Source organism: Halictus rubicundus, chromosome 1 (genome assembly GCF_050948215.1).
Source record: "Halictus rubicundus isolate RS-2024b chromosome 1, iyHalRubi1_principal, whole genome shotgun sequence".
NCBI lineage: Eukaryota > Metazoa > Arthropoda > Insecta > Hymenoptera > Halictidae > Halictus > Halictus rubicundus.
Genome location: NC_135149.1, coordinates 9,251,058 through 9,276,083, shown reverse-complemented (window position 1 = coordinate 9,276,083; position 25,026 = coordinate 9,251,058). Strand labels below are relative to the sequence as shown.

The 25,026-nt window shown below is 41.3% G+C and overlaps 1 protein-coding gene across 6 annotated transcripts in view; it reads right to left on the bottom strand.

Annotated features, from left to right (window-relative positions):
• Pdm3 (POU-domain protein pdm3) overlaps positions 1 to 25,026 on the bottom strand; it is a 283,616-nt gene that overhangs the window by 236,527 nt on the left and 22,063 nt on the right. For all 6 annotated transcript variants that reach the window (XM_076787513.1, XM_076787523.1, XM_076787541.1 and 3 more), the window contains exon 2: positions 17,245 to 17,540. In XM_076787513.1, the coding sequence (XP_076643628.1) occupies positions 17,245 to 17,511 (267 nt within the window). In that variant the 5' untranslated portion in view covers positions 17,512 to 17,540. The remainder of the gene's footprint in view (positions 1 to 17,244; positions 17,541 to 25,026) is intronic.

The following is a 25,026-nucleotide window of genomic DNA, read 5'->3' as shown; positions in this document are numbered from 1 at the left end:
TTTTTCATACGCCTAGCATTCTGTTTTGAAGAAGACTTCTTTATTTCAACCGACTCTCTGTCGTACGCTATTTTAATCATGGTCCTTTGGAGGTCTGTAATTTATTTACTTGCTTCTATGAAACGTCCCGACCAAATCTTTGCTTACACTTGAAAGGTGGCCCCGGTGACTGATGTACGCCGATTTTTATGAAACTTTGCGCGAGAGTTCATTAGACCTACCTGACAATTTAGCTGGATTTCTTTCGTCTCCGTTTTTTAATTTAATTTGTCCGCATCTCCCAGACGTCGCGCCTGGTCGCGTATGGCACAAAAGCCACTGTAGTGGCGTTACCGTTCAAACTGATGCTCTCCACGGAAGCCACTATAGCGGCGTACAGTGCTTAAGAGGTTAAGGGAGAAATCGGCCCTTTTATCCGAACTACACAAGCGTTGTACTGTGTCCTTGAAGCCATAAATGCGTGTGAAAATTTCTTTGACAAAATCGTACAAATATTTAGAAAAAGTAAGTGAAATTGATTTGTCCAAAAAATGATTCGCACATGTTTATGCGTCCAAAGATACGATGTAACTTTTACTTGAACCGTTTTCTCTTGCAAGGATTGTACGAATTGCAGTATCTCGACAAACATGGCGCCAGTGTATTCGTGAGTCGAGGCTGACCCAGTCACTTGATTCACGGGGTCGACGACGTTCGGCAATAAGAAGGCAACGACATCCGTAGCGTAGAAAAATTTGAATGGCCGGGATTATCAAAAGGAAGAGAGCGGGCACGATTTAATCGCGGCATTTAAATAATTTAATAACGGTCGCTCGCGCGCCACCGTGGAATTCTGCGCGCGGCATTATCGTTAGGGCAGGCCGCGTTTTCAATTAAATATATCTGCCGCAATCGCGACGCCTTATCGTGGAGCGTAATACGTTCTCGATTGCGCGGCGACCATCGAACTGGTTCGGACAATGGCGCCATATACGGCCAAGCGAATTGCAATCACGTTTCCCGCGGTGCTTAGCGTTACTCCTCGCAAGATACTGTTTTAAATCAGTCGAGATAATGTTATCCGGCTTATGTTCCGCCTAATCGTCGAATTATCTCGAGCTCTCGGCTAAGCCCTGCCCCGACGAAGCTTCTTTTCTCGCGTGGCATTAGAATAAACAAAGGTAACCCGCGATAGAAGACGCTGATATCAGAAACCGAACCCGTGGTGGAAGTTAGCTTACAGCTCGAGGGAAAAAAAGAAGAAGTCCAGAAGAGAGGGCAGGATAAAAAAAGAATGAAAGAAAGAAAGACACGCGAGTCGTTACAGACGAAGTCCCCGTACAACATGATACTCCTGCGACAAGGTTTCACTCTAACAGGATTAGTGAATTCAAACGGATAAACAAACCAGATTACTTACTGCTGCAGTTTAATAACGGGTTGGTGCGGGCTAGGTCTAATAATGCCGCTGATTATTCGCCGCTGAACCTCGTCCCTGCATGCCACATTTACTTCTTTATCCTGCATTTCATCATTTTACCTTCATTCATTTAATCAATTTACCCCACCCCCGATTATTCTTCTTTTCTACCTACTTACACTCTGTTCCACCTTTTTCGCGTTTTATTACCTCCAACTCAATTTTTTTCCGAGCTTGCTTTGTGCTCGCGCTGTGCTCGTGTGCTCGATGGATATCACGTTGTTACGGTTATTGTTATTGGTCTATTAGTATTTACGACTTGGTATGGAAAAATGATTAAAAGCGTCCGCAAGAGACTTTCGTTTCCATTGATTCATTTATATTTTACTTTGCTTCATTTAGATTTTATCAATGTGGCAAGACCTTCAATAGAGTCAAACTATTTTGATGCGATTTCTATAAATTTGTATAAATTTTTGTAAAAATTCGTGACAATGTAGAAATTTTGGAATGAAATCGATACTGTTTGGTAATGTAAAACGGTGTAAGATTGGAGTGAGCAGTTAAGGAGCACGATTCTTTGGATTAAAGATTCTCACGATGATCGTGTAATTGATCACCGCTTCCTCGCAGACGTATTTGAGGAGGCTCACGGTTCTAATAACCATTTTCCGAGTAGATTCTTAGAATCTCGTTAAGAAACGATCTGTAGTTAAGTGAGACTGCCTGGCGCATTAGCGACCGCAGGCCCATGGTCGACTGATTATACCGAATTATGTCCAAGGAGATTGTGATGTATGTAATCAGACAAAATGGTAGAAAATATATCGGAGAGCAATTTGACCTAATAAAAGATACAGGGTCCTTATGATGTGTATATTACACGTGTGCTTTTGTAAAAATTGCAAATTCAACTTCCATTAAAGTTTAATTAAAACGATTTAAATCGAGCCCAAAGTAATTTCAGAGAAATCAATCACTGGGCGATGACGTTGAAATTGAAGTATAGTTGGTCTGACTGAAACTGCATTTAATGCCTGCTGACTTAACTTTTATTTGTTCATTTTAATGATATAACCAGTACGAAAAATAGTGGAATGTTGAGAATGTTTAAGGAGAAGTATTTAGAATAGATTGAATCGAGTTCGTCGTTTATAGTTCATTTGTACTAATAATAACACTGCAAATAATTTTCCTGGCTAAATTGTGCAAACATTGTAAATATTTGTCTTTTTCAAGATACATGGCGATTGAATTCAGGAAAAATTCGAATTGTGAAAATTCGACCACAATGCACGTGAAACAATGAAATATAGTACAGTGATTTCTCTATATATGTCGCCAAGGCTTGGATGGTAAACGTCGTGGAATTATCCCCACTACCGCGGGGTATACCCCGTGAGGAGCCACGAAGCTCCAGAAACCTCGGACGCCGAGAAGTGTAAGGTCGCGTAGATCAAAGAATAGTATCTCCTCGCCGATATATGTCCGTGGCTAGACCTGTGTTTGGACATATATCGAGTAAACACTATATTAATGTTGTTAGAAACTTCTGTCTGCAATTTACCAAGTACACGATGACACGTACTTTCCTATTATAACATTTATTAATTAATTAATTTCACATTGACTGACGTGTGAGTGTATACATAACACGGCTCGTGTACGTTTCCTGGACGATATACAACGCTGACAAGAACCGTGTGGTTGACATATATAAAGAATTCACTGTATTCAGTACATATCAACGCAATCAACAAAATAATGCCAATTATTTACGCTAATTCACTATGGCTGGTTTAAAACGACATAGGATTGACCGTGTAGTTTAATAGGTGTCTCGTAACACGCTGACAACAGTCAAGAATTAAGCGTAGCAAAAATCAAGATAAGGGACCCAATTACTGTAGGGATACCAATTACTGTGCCTATATTAATTATACTTATTTTTAAAGCATATTGAATATTAAAAAAGAGATATGTAACATATATATATTAACAGATTTTAATGAAAAAAATTTAATATCCCTTTGTTAATATTCATTATGTTTTAAAAATAAGTATAATTAATATAGGCACAATAATTGATAGCCCCACGATAATTTGGTCCCTTACCCTATTTAAAATATTCAAGTTTTCAATGGAGGAATGGCGGTAGAATGCTTTGCAAAGTTTAAGAAAACCGTGATCAGTCCAACCCATCTTGAAACACCATGAAACCAATCGATTAAGTTACCAACCAATTCACCCCGCAAATAAATCGTCTATTAGGAAAAGTTTCATCGTCCACTGTGCCCGGGTCAGACGGCGCCGAGATTGAACGGCGGTGACAGACGACGGCGTGGACGCGTTCCCTTGCAGAATTTCTGGGATCGGTTTTGGTGTCCAGTCCGCGAGAGTGAAAGAGAGAGAGAGAGAGAGAGAGAGAGAGAGAGAGAGAGAGAGAGTGAGAGAGCGAGAGAGAGAGGGAGAGAGAGAGCGGGGCGGGAGCGTGACCCTCAAAGAGCGTCGGCAATTAATTTTACAAGGGTGCAAAAAGGAAGGCGAAAAAGCCCGGGAAAAGCGAACCGGCCCGCGGGCCGCGACGCCCGGCGTCGGCGGTGTCCGCGGTCGGTCCTCCCGCGACGACGGGGAGGTTTTTATCTGCGCGAGTTGTCAGGCCAACGAGTTCTGCCTCGTTGCCTGGCCACTGGCGTATAATGTCCACCGTCAATATAAGCTGTCGGATGCTTTTTCCTAAATTGACAGATTTTCAATTTAATCAAGTTCCAATCTAATGGAAAAATGCCCGATCTATCGGTGAGCCTGTATGCATCTGTACGCGTATACACACACACACACAGAGAGAGAGAGAGAGAGAGAGAGAGAGAGAAACGTACACACATCGGCAGACATAGAGACAGACACAGACATGGAGGAAGGCATACGCCCACACAGGTGGGTACATATATCCGCAGAGTCGGGTCTATCTATATATCGGGACCGAGTCTGAATGTACGAACGTAGCGGAGGGGCCAGATTGAAATAATACTTTTATGTTTAATCGCAATCGAGGAGTCCGCTCGAGCGATTGTGCGGAGCCGCACGCCGATCTCCGAGATTAATCTATTGATAAACATTCCATCACTCCGGGAATAGCAAGCGGGAGAAATAGACGAGCCGTCGGCCGACGGGATATCACCCTTCTTCCTCCCCCGCCGACGTTCATCTATCGCTCTTTCACTCTATTCTCACCCTCTTTGTCTTCCATTTTCTCTCTCTCCCCCTCTCTCTCTCTTTCTCTCTCTCACTCTCACACTATCTCCCTCTCTTTCCCTCTTGCCCCGCACCTTTTTTATTGTAGGTTTTCGTCGACGTCGTTCTGCCTGCCTTGCTTTCGCGGACGGCGTTTGTCGAGGGCTCTCTCTCTCTCTCTCTCTCTCTCTCTCCCTACCCCTCTCCTTCTTTCTCTCTCGCTAGCGTATTTTTTTTCTTCTTTTTTCTATTACCTGAGTAAACCTTTCGCGAGTAGCAAGTACGATTGTGCGTCATAAAATCGAGATTTTCCGTTCCATAAACCGGCGAGCTACCGTGGCTCCCCCCTCCCCCTTCCCTTCCTTCTATGTCCGAAATGTTTTATGAAATTTTCGAGTTTGAATGGTTACGGCGGGAACGAGATTGATTTCCGATTAGTCTCGGACGATTAGGGTTGCCAGGTAGTGCGCGGAGGAATATAATAGGCGCTCGATACCGGTGTATACGAAAGACGAGCGGCGTTCCGTTCTACAATTGGTGAATCGCGGCGCTGACGTCGATTACAGCAATCACGAGTCGGAAGGAGCATGGTGTCTTCCTATTATGGCAGCGAGCAGGGGGAGATGGATGTTATGCTCGTCGGACACTGTGATTAGTGGACTGCGGATCTTTGCTTTTCTGCAAAACGAAAACCTCTGGACTATGTTAAAATTATGTTTGACTTTTACATCAAACTTTTCTCAATAGTTTTACTTCCGTTCAACTGCTTTGAGAGATACTGCTCGAAAAATATGTGGACACTGTACAGAAAATATCCTTAAACTAGAAAGTAGCCTTATATCTTACGGATTGTCGTTTATAAAACAACACATTCAAGTTCTATCATTCATTAACACTAAACCTATCGAGCTCTGAAAGTAACTGGTGAGTACTAATAATAAATTTTAATTCGATTAAAAAATCGATTTATTTGATACCACGATATTATTTGAATTATCGGTGCATTTTACTGCAGTAGATTTTGGGATAAAAAGATTTAGAAAATTCGTTAGAAAAATATTTTAAATATAGAATTTAGAGAATACTTCAGGGAGTACAGCGATTTCTCTATATATGTCGCCAAGACCTGGATGATAAATGTTACGGAATGATCCCCATTACCGCGGGGTATAACACGGCTCAGGTATGTCTCCTGGACGATACACGACGCTGGCAAGACCGGTGTTGTTGGCACAAATCGAGAATTCGCTGCACTAATTTTTACAATTTCAATAATTGCGATATAAAAAACCAGTCGCTTGGAGCAACCAAAAATGAACAAACACGTTCCGCATCTTCAACGCCAAATATTCTGAAGACAAATTTTACGTTTAAAGCGTCGTAACAATATCGAACGAGCAGAAATCGACCGAACCTATTCGTAAGACTGAGAACAAAATAAATCAAAAATATTGCTGACCACAGGAGTTAATTAGTCCCACAACTCCCATCCGTACGGTACTCGCCACCGGCGTCGTTCCAAGAATAGCCGAGAATCCCACAAAGATCCTGAAATAACCGAAAGCACCGTGTTCCCCTCGTCGGATTTTTCATGCCGTCATGGTAACAATACTTCTCTCCGAACGAGACACGCACCGAGCCCGTGACACGAATGCTTCGCTACCGTTCCTAAGCGAGTGGTTCGCGCAGAGGAGAGCGGAGCTAAAGAAAATTCCTGTATAAGCTCGCGATCGGATAGGGTAGGCAGAAAATTGCGGATCCGCGACTCGATTCCCCGGCCACTCGTCGCTCCAGCCATCGACCTCTCGCGGCTACAAACTAAATACGCGGGTGGGTACACGATACTAAAAATGCATCGAGTGCTTCTGACAGTATTGAGGACTGCAGCAATCGGCTGCTGCGCGCCGATATCTGCGAATCAGAATCCGTTAACCAGCGCGCGGATGCATCGTCACGATCGGAACGATCCTTCAGCGATCCTCCACGGGAGATCCACCAAAGACAGAAAAAGAGAGACGAGAGAGAGAGAGAGAGAGAGAGAGAGAGAGAGAGAGAGAAGGGAAAGAGAACGTACGAGAGGTTTGCCAAGAGAGAATCGTCCTCGCCCGATACGTAACCACTCGACTTATCGTCACGAGGATTTTCGAGTGCGACAAGGAATTCTTGGTGCAACGATCGACATCGGAAACGTGTCGGTGTACGATCGGGGGAGGGCGAGGGGCCTCAAGGCGCATTCCACCTTGACGGTTGCACCGGACTCCGAGCCGTAAATGCATCTGTCAAGAAAGTGATTGAAGGCAAACGAGGGGGAGCCCCGGTGCAGCAGCCTCCGACGCGACCGGCTTCGCGCTCGGATCTCATTACCCACGATGGCTCATTTCACCGAGGTAATCGGGTTTCAATCGAATCTCACCGTCGCGTCGTCGTCGCTGCCTGCGATTGTTCTGCGCCACGGGCCAAGATTTTGCGTGCGTCACTCGCTAGTCCCGATGCGCTCGCGCGCTAATTACCCGCGTTTAAACGGCTTCTCGCTCTGCAGGTGTCGCTATCCATTGTCCGGAAATGATCGTTGCCTTATTGATACTTAACTCGCTTGTTGGTGGATGTGGCTGTTTTCAGTGTAATGAAATTCTTCGTTGCGTAAGTCGAAGCCATGGAAGAATTTATTTGGCGCGACTTGTTTCCTGTTTTTGAAACACATCTCCTTTCTACTATTTTACTGCCTCGAAGCTATTTTTAGATATATTTTACTGTAATCGCTGTTGTGCTTTATTACACTAATCTACTGGAAAGCTAAGCACGAATTTATGGCAAGTGAAATTTTTTATTCCTCGTGCATAAAACACGATCTTCCCCAATTTCTAGCCTTATGAAATCTCCAAGGTAATGAAACGTGTATGAATTATTTTGTACAAGTGTTGTTTACTCTAGTAGTGCATTAATTAATTTTTGTTAGAACCTATAGCAACTTATATACGAGTACACTTTAAATCAAATGATATAGAATATTTTTTAAATCAAATAAAGTTGGAAGAAAGAAACGCTGACAGTGTAATAATGATCGAGATCCGAATAATTCGAGGATCACTATTATAGAGAGATCGGTGGTTGGTTTCTAACGAAAGTGGCAGCTTCTGAACAGCTGACGATTGATTATCGGTGTAGCAGACTTTTTTCCAAGTCGACGACAGTATTAATTTGCGAATTCAATGTGCAAGAAGTTTGCCGACATAGAATTCTAATCGTTCGAACTTCCATTCAATGAACATAAATTACCAGACCTTCGAGTGGTGCATTCTTAACGATCCCCCCTCAATGCCATTAGCCGTTCCTTTTAATTGCGGAATATCTTCTTCTCGCGAAGAATAATGGATATTCAGTAACGCTAATAAGTAAGAGAATACAATGAGGCAGTCCTTCAAGGTTCTTCTAACTAACATACACACGCGCGCGCGCTAGAGAGCGATGTATCGTGACCGTAAACCGGGATCGGAAGACTTCGCGAAGAATCATGTGCGCGTGTCATCGTGGTAAATTAGAAACGATAAAATTTTCCGCAAAATCCGGACGAGGAAATCGATAAAATTTTCATCGTATTTATCCCAGGATTTTATGGCATTCCGTGTTGAAATTTATAGTGTATAAAGCAGCGAATAATTAAAATGATACTATTATTCGTATACAAACCGCGGAGATCTTTTTGGTATTAAAATACTCCATGAAAGGTCAATTTTTAGTTTCGTATGTTTCGATACACTTTTAATTTGATTTTGATTTTCCGCATTAATATTTCCCGTAAAAGCATGCCTTCCGACGGTATTAAAATCCGCAGTTTATTCATCGCTAATCAGTATTAATATTGAACGTTGAGTGGCTTGTATAATAACCATATGAGACGATAGTAATAAAATGATGAGCAGCTTTTTGTTTCTAATGATTCTTTTTTTTTTGGGACAATTTTATTAGCACATTCGGGACACATTTCCGATTGAGATGAGTCCAAACACGACAGAATTTCGATCGTGTTTACCCGTTTCATTCACGATATAGTAGAACCTCTGTTAGCCGAACGAGTCAGTGGAATATGCGTTTGGAAAATAGAATAGTTATTAGCTACGATGCTACAGTAAACCTTGTTTAAAATGAGAAATTATTGTAGTATATCAGCGATATATCTGACACACTATTAAGTAAACCGTAGGATAAGGGGCTCAATTACTGTAGGGGTACCAATTACTGTGCCTATATTAATTATTCTTATTTTTAAAGCATAATGGATATTAAAAAAGAGATATTAAATTTTTTCATTGAAATCAACTAACATCTCTTTTTCAGTATTCATTATGCTTTAAAAATAAGTATTATTAATATAGGCACAGTAATTGGTACCCCCACACTAACCGTGTCTCTTACCCTACTTGTTTAAGATCTAGGAAGTGTGAGGAGCTTGCAGAAGTAATTGCTACAATAAATCTTGTCTTTTCTATACTTGTATTTTAAATATGCCCTTATTAACAAGCCTATTAAGCAAGATGCTCTGATTTTATGTGACTTTTACGAGGACTGGTTTTCTAAGTCAACGCGTCGGAATGACCAGAAGGAGAAATGAATTTCTATTGGATACTCGTTTCCTCTGCCCCATAAAATTTCGATCTGGCACAAAGATCACCTGGTTACCGCACATTTCAGCAACTTCTTCGACAACGTACGTGGCTCGTGGCCGCGGGCAATGTTGCCCGAAGCGACATGATTTTCCGAACCTTTAAATCTCAAACGACTTAGCGTGCGACATCAAAAATGGAAAAGAGAGAGAGAGAGAGAGAGAGAGAGAGAAGCTGGAGAAAAGTAGTGTAAGCAGCTTTGACATGTTAATACGGATAAACAAGGAGATCGCGCTGGTTGCTTTGGCGATCACAATTTCTCGCCGGGGCTCTTCATATTTCACCAGCCTCGGGAAACGCGAGGGGCCAGACATTATTATGTATGCTGTACCCCTGTTAAGCAGCGGCATTCCTTTTTTTGCAAACCGGCACGATACATCCTAGTTCTTTTGCGCGTAAATTGCATGGGCTCCCTCCTCAGACTCGGCCTGGGGACCGGGCATTAAGTCCATGCGTGGACTCCAGGATGGATCCTGTGTTTGCTGAGGGGATAATAGTGTAATGGATGGACAGGGACACCGGACTAACGGATGAGACTGCTGTTTTCGAGACTCCGGTCTGAGGCTGCCGGGCACATCGCTCCTCTTCCAGTACACTATTACTCCCTTTTGTCGGCTAATTGGCATCATTGTTGCGCATTGTTCAACCACCAATTGTCCGTTTCTTTTTCCTATCTCTCTTTCTCTCTTACTAGCTCTCTCTCTCTCTCTCTCTCTCTCTCTCTCTCTCTCTCTTTCTTTCTCTGACTTTTTGTATTTCTTTTTTTTTTTTTGATGCGCGAATCAACGGCTGCAGTGGAAAAAGTGCCTTTGTCGAACTTTAATGACCGGCGCGAGAGCGGGGGTGTGTGCCGCGACGATTAGAATTTAGGAGACATTACGCGTCCCCTTGGACACTCTATCGGTTTCGTTCTATTATCCCCGGGGAATTCGATGGACGTGCGGCTCGCCCGGTTGGTTGGTCACCAAGACCATTAACCCCTTAACGCGCAATATTTTTATGGCGAGCCGTTTCGCAAACTTCAAATGAATTTATAGAATTGCTCCCTGTATTTTATTATCAGCTGAAAAGCGTGATCAAAGCCTCGCAACACGCGCGACCCTCCAATCTTCTGGCTATATTTTTATTAACAGACACTTCTTTCGCCGTGCGAAATCTGCTTTGTCGCGACGCGAAGAATTTATTTCGCGCGAGGTAATTCGCCTCTTTGTACGCTAAATGTGTCCTTGGATTCGCCAAATATTTCGTGCATATTTTTATTAATGAATACGCGTCTCGTTGTCCTATAATCGAGTTGGTTTATTGTACACCTGTGACACTGACGCAGAGCTAAAGAAGAATTCACTTCCTGTGAAACAATTTACTACTTACGATGTAAAGATTCTGGTATCCGAAATATGTTCTTAGAACCCTGTGACAATAGATACAGCTACTTCTTCTACAATGAAATTGGGCTACCTATGCTTTGTCATATAAATCTGCTGCGAAGCAAACGAAGAGTTTATTTTTCGCATGGAACAATTTACTCTTCTCATGTTGAGAAAGCTTCGCAAATTTTAATCAATCGGTAACTGCGGATCTTCATGCAAAATAAAATCGTCTTGATCAATTACAAGGAAACCGAGCTGCAAAATAATTTATTTTTCGCTTAATAATTTTAACAGGTCGTAAATAATGTACCAGTACTATGAAATTCTTGATGTTCACTGTAACTTGTGTTTCACATTTTATGCATTTATGAAAACAATGAATAGACGCGAAATGCAAAACTATAGAAGCGCACAAACAATTCTATCTGTGGTATTAAAATTATTTGGGGATCGCTATCCCCTCTTCTTTAGTCGAAAGCGTGGGTCAGTAATGACTCCGGCGTAGAGCTCGCTGGAGTCCGAGGGTTCAGAGTAGAAGTACATTTTCAAAAGAAAGCAAAAACAGAAACATAGATTTTATTGTTACACTGTACGGAGTAGAAATTTTTATGAAAATGATTTGGGTAATCCCGGGAGAAGTGCACCATTATTGTGGCAATACTGGACGATTCTTAACTGTTTTTCTGTTATCAGTTATAACATTTTAACATTTGTAAATACATTTGTAAAAAAGAAGTATAAAAACTTCTTAGTGCTCTAAACTTCTGATGAAGTATTTTTGTAAGTGGTGAGTACAAATGTTATTACCTTCTTATGGTATGGTTTTAACTATCAGTATCGATTTAAATAGTGACAATGGTTTCTCATTTACGATTTTTCATAGTGTTTTGACCAAATTTTTTGTACTGGTTCTTGTTCTTGTATAGTTGCGTCTCTCTCTCAATTTAGGGAGAGATGCACAATTAATGTATGTAAGTGTACTAGGCAGACGTTTTTATAAAAAATGAAGCACCCTTTTTTTGATAAATTAAAAAGCGATGAATTAAAACTGAGACTTGTACTTTGCTACACTATTTGTTAACATCTTACACTGTAATTAATTAAAATTAATCAATTTATATTTATTGCTCTGTGTTTAGGTAATTAAAATGGAGATGCTTCATTTTTGACGACTGGCTAGTAGATTCCAATAATTATTGTATCTTATGTTTAAAAGATTATTATTCAACCACATCTAAAGTAGATTGAATTTCTTGTTTAGAATGCCTCAATTGGCTCCGTGAAACATGTAGTATGTATTCTCCTTTGTAGAGAAAACAAAAAGAATACAAGTAGGGAGAAGAATGTGTAAACGAAAGGAGTGCATTTATCCCCAATGAGGAGTGCATCTAACCCCCGTCCCAAGGGAGAGATGCACATTTTTGAACATTTTTAAACAGCATATTAATATATAACAGTTATATTTCCTTAAAGAGATTGAAATAAACAATTGAACTATGCTTGCCTAATTTTTCAATTATTTTCAGTAAAATTTGCATGAAACAGAAAACAAAATGTCGTGCGTCTCTCCCAGAATTACTCTACATGGTGGAGGAACGGAACGGAGGAAAATGATTTTTTGCAAAAATCCCGAAGTCACGCGACCGTCCCAGAGCCTCGCGAGCGTGTCGCGCTTAGATCACCGACAAACGGTCAGATAATTCCACGTTTACGATCTGAGTGAAAGATTCCGTCCATCGAGGCTGCCATAAATATTAATTCCGCGCGTTACACGCAACTAAGCGTCGTTCCACGGCGGGACAAAAACGAAATCTGAAACGGTGCGCGTAACTGGGTCCGCTTTCCCAGCCGTTGATCGTAATAAACAATTATTATACGCGATAAATAAGATCCCAGCAGCGGAAAGGAGAGATCAAAGGCGAGAGAGCTGACACGTTGATCTTTTCTGATACAGATTATGGATTAATAAATGATCGGCGATGGCCGTGGGGGCCGGTTGCGAACTGTGATTAGACTTTACGCCGCGAATGGAACGCGGAAGTCTTTCGCGCGAACGTTTATGCCGGATCCACACATCGGGGGTCGGCCTCGACGACATTAACACGCCGAACCCATAATTATAAAAATATACTACGACAAAAAAGTAATTTAGCTAAAGATAGAACAACTGGGAATTCAGAATTCATTATAGTTGTTAATGTCTTCATTCCCTCGCATTTCTCATACATTTTTAATTAATCTGATACATTCGATATATTTTGTGACACTATTCAATCTTCATAAAACACTATTATCTTTCATGACATTCTACAAATATCAACACTGCAACTAACAAGACCTGTCAAATGTTTCATATATTTTATGTCGCAATTATTAAAATTGTAATGATCTTTCCATGGGAAATGATTGGATAAAATCTGAATAGATCCAATTTTGTCACTTTCATAAGGCTACACATTCCTGTTACATTTAGTCTTCGGTAGGTTTAGCGTTGATTTTGTACAATTATTTAACATCATTTGTTTAAATATTTATTTCGCCCTCGAGAGTATATAAAAATGGAATTTGAAACCAAATAAACGTTTATTTATCTTTCTAAAGGTTCAGTCGGTTTTAATATAATTCAATGTTGCACTGCGCCGTAAACTGATGTTTTCTCGTTTCTTTTTAATCGTCATTGTTTAAGGACAAATAACAAATAAAAAAATAGACCACAATTTACTCATGAATTACGATCGTGCTGGTAAAGAATAAAACGTACGTGATACAAGTAATCGATTTTAGCTTGCAAACTATTATTTCTATTTCGACCGTTTAATAATTCAAAGATATGTCTAAAGGAAAAATAAATTTCAATTTGAATGCGTAATTATTAAACTGTGGATTTTATACGTTCGTGACCAAAATGAACAGATGATACAGAAAACAGTAAAAAGATTAAAGAAATCCAAGACCATTATAATATTTTGTTCAATTATTTAAAATTATTTACATTTTTAAATTCTCCTAATGTTGCACCTATAATAAAAAGCGCATAAAATCCATTCACTTTCCAACAAAACGGTGTTTATAACACGAAGTTTGCTGACGCTTGGGTTAATTACCGTTAATTAGGGAGAAGTGTGGATCCAGCCTTAGGCTAGTGTCGCACGCTCGCGCGTACCCGCAGCAAACTTTGACATTCTATCGGTAAGTATTCTCGATTTTCCCACGAGCTCCGATCGCCTAACGGGAGCAGCCTTTTCGGGCAGTTTCTGTTAATAACCTAACAGCGCGTTCCGCGCGCGCTTAATGCTCGAACGGACATGTATGCGCCAAGTATGGTGATTAGATTGGCACAACGGGCCACTTACGTGTTCGCCCGATAACGCCTTTGTCTCTTTTTCACCTCTCTTACCAAGCGAACTCTGATACACACCAGTCGTAGAAAGCGACCGTACACAATCCCGTTGATTTACGGCCCGTTGAATTTTCTCGGCAAATCGTGCTCGATTATGCAACTGAGCCGGCGATTTGTGAAACCTGATGAAAATCCCAAATGAGAAACCCGTGTTTCGCTTCTATCTTGGTCTATTAGTTCGGCTGCCGACTCTCGGGTGTGCTCGCTCGACTACCGTCGCCGCGCCGCGCCGTAAACGACAGGTGGAAAAATGCCGGAATATACAGTCTCAAAAGGAAAACAGACGATTTAGATATCCGTTCGAAACGGGTGTATCCACCGCGAACACTAACAATGCGATACATAAATTAGTTTCATTAAGAATCGCGTGACGAGCTGCAAAGGAACGCTTATCGGCGGTTCTGTGGATAAATTGTGTCGTTCCGGACAGGATAGGCAGAAAAATGATATTTAGCTTGCTGATTTATACAAACGCAGTTGCTGTATGAATCGAAGTGATCGAGGTGCTTGAGGAATTCGCGATTGGCCATTTAAACTCGTTTGCTGCAGTGTCTAGTTTGAGAAATGAATCGTCAAGAGAATGTCGTAGCAAGTCAAGTTTGTAACTTGAAAAATATTCTATTAACGTCCGAGGACAGCGTTTACCCGATATATGTCCAAAACACGGGTCTAGACAGCGACATATATCGGGCAGAAGATACTATTCTTTGATCCACACCGAACATAGAATAAGACAGCGAAGCTCTAGCATACCCCGCGGCAGTGGAAATAGTTCTGGGACTTTTATCGGCTAGGCATTTAGGACATATATAGAGTAAACACTGTATTCTATTAAATCGTACATTATACATTTTATAAGGCAAGTCATTTTTTGTATTAATTTTACCAGTTTCTTCGCTTAATTTATTTGCCTACACATTTCCAAAATTATATACTATATGTATAAAACTGTATATAATTATTAGACCGTGGATATTACGCATAACGACATTATAATTGCAGTGTAAGATCATCATAGGTATCTAAAATTATTGTTCGATTATCCTTCCACTTATTAAAATTATTAAAAGTAGAACAATTAGTACTGTCTAACAATTATTATTTCAAGGAGCAATCTTGTAGATTATGCATCCACAGAGTAGTTTGCATTTTTTCCAAAGAAGTGACAACAATATTTAATAATATTAATGTTCCGAAGATTTTTAATTATTTCTCGCACCTAGTATTATTCTTGTGTCTTGCACAGTTTTTGTTGCGTAAATTTTGCCGTGCTCGTCCTGGCCGTGTTATGCAGTTAAAGAAAGATTTCGCATCGAATTTGCACACACACGCACACACACGCGCGCATGTTGTGCAATCCTTAAAGAAAGAATGGCCTGTACATTGACCCCATCTATCCAACATGGAAGTCGTTCGACACGCTTTGTTTTGTACGTTAATCGTATACAGGTCAGAGAGACCATTGGCCGATTTAGGTTGGGACGCGGCGGCGGCAGCGGCAGCTACTTAACCAGACAATTGGCTGTCATTGACACACAAAACCGTTAGTAACGAGTATGACGATCGTCGTGAGCGATGGGCTTTCTTATTAATCAACTGGGGCGAGCACGCTGGGGATCCTCCGCGCATAATTTCGTTATCATCTTAGCTCCCTGAAGCGAGCGACCATGGTGACGATACTCAAGAACAGCCAGTGGACTCTTATACTCAATTATGGTAACAGAAATTTTACAGCCGAAACAAGTTTTCTACGAGTTAATCGGAATTTGAAATTATTTGATTGGTATAATAAGAAATTGAATTTTTATGGCTTGTTTCTTTTTAGGTATGTGGTTTAGTAAAACGATTTTGATTTGCTAGGATTGATTTTATAAAGACTGGAACAAGGTAACAATTTATTTAGAAGATTCAGGAAATTTCTTGACACGATACAAACATAATTTAGACGTACCCTAAATACACGAAGATCAGCAATCTATTTATTATTGTCTCAAAATTTGTACGGATACAAGCGATTACAGTGTTTACTCAATATATGTCCAAAACACGGGTCTAGCTAGGGACATATATCGGCCAGGAGATATTGTTTGATCCACGCCGAACGTAGAAAAGGACAGCGAAAGTCCAGAGGCCTCGGTTCATGGCCCCTCTCGGGGTATACCCCACGGAAGTGGGGATAGTTCTGGGACTTTTATCGGCTAGGCATTTGGGACATATATAGAGTAATCACTGTAATTAGTTCAGAGTTGACTATTAATTTGATTTGATCGTCAGATTAATAGAAAACATTCGAAACATATGAACAATATTTGATAGTACTCTGCTTCTTTAAAATTCATTTAGTATAATTATTACTGATTTGCGTCAGAATTGTACTATTCTGGCAATTCATTGCGAATCTTTCAAGTCTTCTATCCTAACTCAACAAATACTCAATGATATTCTGTACTAAATAAATTCATTAGGGCAATTAAAATATTAAATTTTAACACATTGTTTGTGAAATATGTGGTAGTGCATTTTCCGTATAGTATTTTATATTCAAATACAAACAGTGTATCTCTGTTTGCATAAAATAGCATTTTATGAACATAAATTCACAATTAGGAACTAAGGATGATCAAATAGATATTAGTATAATTAGAACGATTTTCTAAAATTCTTTACCGATGCAGTCAGATCATTAGGAATACACACAATGTGTTATTATAAATGTACAGAATCTCTTGTAATCAATCGAAACCGTTAATTCAAATTAATCGTCGATGAAGTACTAAAAATGTCTACACGTTTATAACAAAGTTCTTGTTGACTAATTACTAGACTGCCGATCTTGATGTACCATTTAACGTACCAATTCACGCACATACTGAAAAAGTGAATAAGCGTCAGCGACAACTGAACACGGTTGAACAGTAAGATTTGCCATTAATTTGTACTTAGTGAGTACATCGAATGAGGATGGTATCTTGGTAACATCCGGTTTCATCAATCAGCGTGTAAAAGGTTGCAAGGAAGATCGGCGGTCTAATGACTCGGCATCGAAATAATTAATCGGTCGATCAATTGACATTTCGGTCAAGGATATACGCTCGCGCGCCCGCGCGACTGTTCCCGGTTCGATTAGAACGAATCGAAAATCGATCAGGGTCAATAGATGATAGAGATTCATGGACTTACCTCGCTCTTGAGATTCAATGGCACGTCGCAGGGAGCGTCCAACTCGGCTGCCATTTTCACCTGATGAGACAGCATGCTGTGGCTGTGCCGGGGCGGTACGGCGGTCGCCAACATGTTGGGATGCTGCAGATGTTGAAGACGAGGTTGGAGATGGGGCTGGTGGTGATAAGGCGGCGACAATTGGGTGTTCAGAGTGCGAAGATCAGCTGGCGGGGAAGCGGGCGCAGCGGTGCTGCTCTGTTCCTCCTCAGCCGAACCCTCCGCCATGTCAGTCTTGCATCCAGGGGACTCGTAATCTGCGAATCGACCAAAACTCTCTGAGGACCGATCTAATAGTTGAGATCGCTGCGTGCTCTCCGACGCCCAGTAATTCCATAATGGCGAGAATATCATTTGTCTACACCTCCGGTGACGTCGAACAATGTTTACCGCCACCTTTTTGCCACGTACAGACATCCGTCCTTCCGACATTTTTTCTAACGTATCAAATTATGCTTCTTCAAAACATAGGCGCGTCTTATACTATAATATTGCAACAGTGTTTGATAAAAGTTTCAGCTCGATATCTCGAACTGGAAGGACATGGCAGTCATTTTCCCGAAGCCATTTTTGCGAAGCACGTACCTTCGAACGGTTGATAATTAGAGAGATTCAACAATTTTTTTGTATGAGAAATTATTTCTCTTTCAAAAGATATATATATTTTATTATATGATATTTTGACAGTATTTGCTGAAAATTTGAACTCGGTGTCTCGAACTAGGACATGGCGCAGCCATTTTCCAGAAGTCATCTCTGCGAAACACATATCTTTGAACGATTCATAGTAAGAGAAATTCAACAACTTTTTGTATACGAATATGTCGATATTTAAATACTTTCTGCATTCACTGTGTCTGTGGACCGATATTTCCACGAAGGTTTATTTACTTCAGTTTTTTAATTTTGTATCCAACTAGATGAAAAGAGCTGGTCCAACTCAATTTCGTAGAAATGAATGTTTAAAAAAGCGACAGCTACTCGAGAAATGCGCTTCATTGATATTTTCACTCGTTGCTTAGCAGGTAATATTTTCCTAAACATTTTTCGGCTCGTCAAGCGTTGATATCTACCCAGAAAACGAGTCCCTACATTACCGTTTGAGCTCGCTTGAGTAGTGTCAAGTTTCTTTCGGTTTTATGTTTGCGTCTCTTCTAAAACACGATTTCAACTCCGTGGAATTCTTGTGCGTGTTGGCTCGTCAGCGAATGCGTTAAGGAAAATTCTGGCCACCGGCCTACGGAGGAATTAATTTGCTTAAGCATTTTGTAACGTAAGCTGATGCAACGTGCTGATGTGGGGCAGGCAGATGCTGAAGACTCGCTATGGTCAATTGGAAAAATTGGGAGTGACGTTTCCTAATCTGGTGATTTAATAAACTTTTTAATCTTTCCTACCCTGCACGCAATTTAATGAAATGCACCCCACTTTGAATATTTAGGTACGCGCGCAATAGTAACGTCACAAACGATATCGTTGCGAAGAGTACATAGGCACTACACTACCATTTAATCCTGCTGGGAGTTGAACGAAGTATTATTATTATTAGTATCAGTAGTTATTATTAGTATTTTCATACAGCTTTCTAAAACACAAGTATCTTCATAAGTGCGTAGTTACTGTACTTTCTATTCATAGTTAGTATGCTTTAGATGTCAAATCGTTATTTATCATATTTTTAAAAATAGAAGACGATTTGAAATCATAGTTGAATTTTTACTCGACTTTTACGGTAGTTAATAAAATTTGTCTGACTCAAAACTGCTACACAATTGTAATTGGACTAAACAAATAAAAGTGTGAATCGGTTAAATAAATACAAGGAATGCAGCAGGATTAACAGGAAGATGTAATTGCATATAAATTTCTGGTGAGATCAATGCTGTCATGAATGATGAAGTTGGTAGAAACCGCGAGAAACACTCCGGTACAATTATTTTCTAATTTCACCCCTTATAATGAACCATCGATCCCAACACAGAAAATAAACAATATCTACTTTTTTCCTGTTGATCGCGCGAGATTACCTTCAATCGTTCTACTACTACTACTACACACACACACCGAGAGAGAGAGAGAGAGAGAGAGAGAGAGAGAGAGAGAATAAAAGAAGAACAACAAGCGAGCATCGATAAGATCCGAAATCGTCCCCGGCATAGGCCGTGGGACTTGAAAGGGCGCAGGCGACACGCATAAACGCGATACTAATTAAAACGCGGGACTCCCGCCAGCCGTATCGAAGCGTCGTGCGTGCAGCTGTTAAGAATGCAGACAGTGGAAATTAGAAGGAGGCTCGTTCATCTTCCGACATCAAAGTAAAAACATTTGGCCGATGGGATCGGCGAGAGATGCGAAAATGGCGGGGGCAACGCGTCATGCAGCATCGAGAATAAAATCGGGTATCATCCTCGCAGACACCTCGCATTTATACGGCTAATTATTTTTATCCGGCCGGGCATTTAGCGGGAATTCCTCCTTTGGCTCCGAAATGATGACGCGCGGATCCTCTTTTACATTCGCGACGCTTAGCGTTACATTTTTATTCGCATTTCTGTGAAAGAGTTTTAGTTTGAATTTATCCGGGTTTTCCTAGAAGTTTGTTTTAGTTGAATTTCATACAAGTTCTCTTAAAATAATCTATCAGAATGAAAATTTTGAAAGGATTTAGCAGATTTTGACACTTAATCTTATCATAACATTTTTATAGAAATTGAATTAACCCCTCGCCTGAAAAAATGGTTCCGGACGTCCAAATTTATTACTTTTAATCTTCTAATATAAACTAACATATGCAATAGCATAACTGCATCCTGAAGTTACAGTCAGGAATGATAAGTTTATTTTCTATCTGCAAATGACTACAAATTGTCATTATTTGAGAGGTTATGCCACTTTGAATGTGGTTAGTCAACCTTTCGGAATTTTTTCCTCTGACAGGATAGAATCGAGCAAAAATTTGGAATACGTCGTCTACTATACAGGTCTTCAGGAATAATTCAGCATTTTTCTTTTTCTCCTCATTCGCAAAATGGCCGAAGCACTAACATCGTAATGCACCCCCAATTCGAGCGTGATCCGAAGCAATTTTGTAACTGTTCACCAAGAACTTACAATAAACGTGAACTACGTTTGAAACAGTTAGCCAACAACAATCTAGCAAACACTAGCACGGACAACACGTCGTATAGTTAATTTTACGAACTTGTTAGTCAATTTTCAAAGTAGAAAATTCCCTGCAGTTACCTTGACACCGTTGCGGTCTCGCAGACACGGAACAAAACAGCTTGTTACCATTGCTACCATAATATTTAGGAAGCTCGAAATTCGTCTTTCTGGATTTCCTCCGTTGGAGAAGCAAGCTTTCAAATTTAAGGGCGAATGTAAATTAAAAAATCAAGAATTCCGTATTTCTAAGCGACACTGACAATAAATTGAAAAGTCCCTAACAAATGAGGAAGACGGTAAATGTTGGGACGATCACAGTCCACGAGTCCACAATCGAAGAAATCTTGCGTTAGAGACTGTATTCTGTCCGCTGGTCGTGTTCGTATCCCAGCCGGCGAAAGAAGAAGATCGCAGGGAAAGAAGGGGTCAGAGGAATCCATCGTTGAAGCCCCGCGGATCGTGTACTTGGTGAACGCAACTAACAACATCTGCTTCTATTTTTGCGCTGGCCCGAGTCCAGCGCTTTACTTTTTTAAAAGCCCGTGCGCCTATGACGAACGGCTGGATGGATCATCGAGCGGAAGACCGGGGTAGAGAGAAACGAGCCGGTTATTCTGGACAAATTATTGTCAAAGGGCGGGAGCGCACCTTCTCTCTGCCCACCAGCTACTTTGTTCCTCATAAAAGCGGTTTTATAATGGTCGCCGCGCAAATGTTTCTCGCCGGGGTTTTTAAAACGTCGAGCTGGGCGCACGCGGCGGCCCCCGTCGCAAAAAGAAGCAGGCGGAGCTCTCCGTAGAACACGTTCACGGCTGTGAACATTGGGTTTTGACACGGCGTTACACGGCCGACGTCGTAATTGCCGCGGTTTTTCAGCACAGGTTGGTGTAACAGTTCGGAAAATGTGCCCGGGGTTATCGGGTTCTGGCCGATCTGTCGCCGAGGATCCTGGGTAATTCGACGACGATTTTGTCAAAGCTGAGGCCGCTCACTGGCCACGGAATTTTTTCCACGGTTTTGTGATACGAAAATGCACCGGGACGCTGTCGGCCTCTCGGGCGAACACTGTATTATGGTCCCCGTGCATAGTGGAAACACCTCGGTGCATGCATCAACACGTATAAAGTTACTCCGGAAACCATCGGCACACTAAATTAACGATTTTCATTTCGGTTGGTAAAATCGTAATAAATTTTATCCTATTTTATATTTTAAGAGCTCTACTTTTATAAAGTTGCGGGAATTCTCATCCTGAAAGGCAGTGTCACTCGTTTCGCATCGACGTGATATTCATTACTCCACAAAAAATCGTACACCAATTTTGAAGGTGTTGTTGTAAAGAGGACGATCTTCCATGGTAGATTGATTCACGTGAAAACTTTTCATTTTCTACAGAGACGTTCGCACAGCCTCAGAAAATTTCTTCCGTTTTTGTTTCGAAATCCTGCCACGCACTTTCGCGATCACCTAATAGAATTCAAAATGTAATAGCACTTTCAACATTCGTTTCAATGGAATATTTATGGTGTTGATCCTGGTGTTATTAACGGCAGAAGATATCCTCGCGAGTTAAAAAATAAAAACCAAACGAAAAGGTGCTATTCAACTGGCACGGAGCTATGTATTACGACAATTACACTGTCTTCGACAGTGCAATCTTGTGCGAATCGAACGTGGCATTATGCGTCGACGCATTGACGTTCGTAATCGCCAAGGCGGAAGGTTATTTAGGGATCCAAGCCGATGATTGATCCTCTCGCTGTAGCCGCGCGGAAACGCGACGCCTCTCGAAGGCCGTGCTCGCGCGAACATAGCAATTTTCAAATATTAATGCTCAATGACACTCGAACCGATCGACGAATATAATCATAGCCTGATTTCTTCGCGAGGAATTCTTCTTCCGTTTGACGTATCACGGATCGGGATGCGAACAGATGGGGAGAGGGGGGGGGGGGGAGAGGGAGAGAGAGAGAGAGTGGGGGAGGCGACGTGGTGCGCTAATGAAACCGCACTCTCATTAAAGCATCCAAATCGACGATACTAATTGGCCAGCTTTCGGAATAACCGGCATTATTGCTCAGGACGCGATATAATAATCGTTGCGGACGAATTCAGATCGGACAGCCGGTGGTTAAAGCGTCTAGTAATTTCACGGACGTGGCCCTAGAGCGATTAATACGATCCCGGCAGGAATTAACGGCCGCAAACGGAAAAATGCTGGTCCCACGAAGACCGTCGACGAGACATGTTAAACTAGAAGCTTACACAAAGGATCGTTCGAACACCTAGAAGATCATGTAAGGAGCTAGAAAATCGAACGAGATCGCTTGGAGAACTAGATGATCACTTAAAGAACTGTAAGATAGCTTATCTTTGCCAGACAATAGGCGACGCCACTAGTTTCTGTGTCCGTGTACTACTGGACGTTTCTACTTACAAGTATATTGACCGTTTGAGTGCGACTAAACTGGGGGTTTCAAACATTTATGACATAAGCGACTAAGTGGAAATTTAACCAGTGAAGAGACAAAAGGAATTTTTTGACAATATCGGAACAGGAAAGACAAGATTTATTACAAGCAATTACGTTTTGTAACCTTGTTACAGCTCGTAGATCTTACTCAAGTTTGCTGCGCTTGATTGATTGTAATAAAATCTGAGAGGAAGTTTGCATCTCCTTCTGTTCAAAATTAATTTTATGGAAAGATATTTGTGGGTATCGATAATACCATTTTGTCAGGTATATTCGTGCAGAGTCTAGCGATAGAGAGTGTTAATTGTTGTGATCTTCCTCTATTTATTTGTCAGAATAAAGATGAAATAATTTGATTGGATCAAAATTATTGTGCGCGATTATTGTGAACCGAATGAAATATTATATAAACGGATAATTTCCATAGGCCAATAAAGATAATTCTAGTGCAGGAGGAATATTGCATGTGGGCGTGGTTCAATGAAAAACATTGTTATTTAAGTCGAGTCTTCGTAGACTGTTGCGAACTTATAAATAGTATAACAGACCGCGAGTGGGATGATAGATTGCTGTTATTAAACTTGCCCTGACAACGATAGTGGCGCGGTATTATTTATTTTGTACCCTAATTAGATGTAAATTGATAGTTGGTAGACAATACGATTAATGGAACAGATAACATCGTGCTGTCGTAAATGTTTATTACAAGTAGAAACGGGGAATAATAGCCAGACACGCGAACAGGTTACTGGAACTGGCGCATCCATAACAAATTTGCAAAATGGAGCTCGTACCATTCTGCGAGACGAAAGTGTACAGAAGAAAAACGTTATTCAATATTCTCAACTAATTTTTCTTTAACCATCTTTCTGTAAAATCAATATTTAGTTAATTTTCTTTAAAGATCCTATCTGGGACGTGTATTTCAGTTTTACCATTTTCATTAGAATTTTCTCATTTACCAGATTACTCATTAATAGACTCGCAGATCTTTACGAGACTTGCAAATTAACACGAAACCTACTACCTTCAATGAAATGAACGATTTAAGACAATTATTGAAATAGACGCGTACCAATGGAAAGATGACTGAATCAATATTTTTATTCAAACGCGTGTTGTAATAAGAATTGTGTAGACTCAAAACAAAGAGTCATTTTCATGAGACAGTGCATAACAGTCAATTTGTCAAAGCGTGCAAAAAAACGGCTCAATCTACTTACTCGTCCCAAAACTCCAAGGAGAAGTTCAATGCAAAATCAAGCTTAAACATCGCCGAGAAAATTCCCCAAAAATTCCTGATCCCCAATATCTCAACCAAACGAACAAATTCGTCTCGGAGAGTGCCCCCCCCCCCCCCAAACATCCACCCCCCCCCCCTGTGGAAACGATAAGTGTCCCGAAACGATAATCGCCCAGTTCAGTTCCATCAGAAAACCGTCGGTGGCGGTTCTTCCCAGCGGGCAGCGAGTATCCGCTTTCACCGGGTGCATCCTGGCATGTCTCCTCGAGCGATAATTGCCGGCGGGATCACCCGGTGAAAGTCCGCGTAATCGAATACGCAATTAAAACACCGGGGACCATTGATACGAGGATCACTCGAGTGTCTAGGGAGGCAATTAAAACGCGTGCATTATGCGACGCGCCATCACCGGGCGGCGGACGCGAGCGTTCTCCCTGTCTCTCGCTGATCAGACGTTTAACCACTGAAAGGAAACCGAACGAGCCAGAAAGCGAGAACGGGAGAGCTGGACCGAAAGAGAACGAAGAAGAGCGCGTCACAGCAACAGAAGAGAGTGAGGGAGAGAGAGAGAGAGAGAGAGAGAGGGAGACAGAGAGAGAGAGAGAGAGAGTACTCGTCTCCTGATGTGTCTCTTACCATTCGTCTCGTCCTCTCCGTCGTCTTGTTCGTTTTCTCGATATTTCTCGTTCCAGCCCCGGGCCACGTATCGCGTTTTCGCATTATCAACGGTACCGGGCATCATCACGATGCTTAAAAGGAAGAGGATCGCTAGAGAGGGTACGAGGGGGGCAGCAAAGGCAACGTCAGCGACGCCGGCAGCCCAGCAGCGTACAATTAAGGGGGTTGATTGATGTTAATTCAA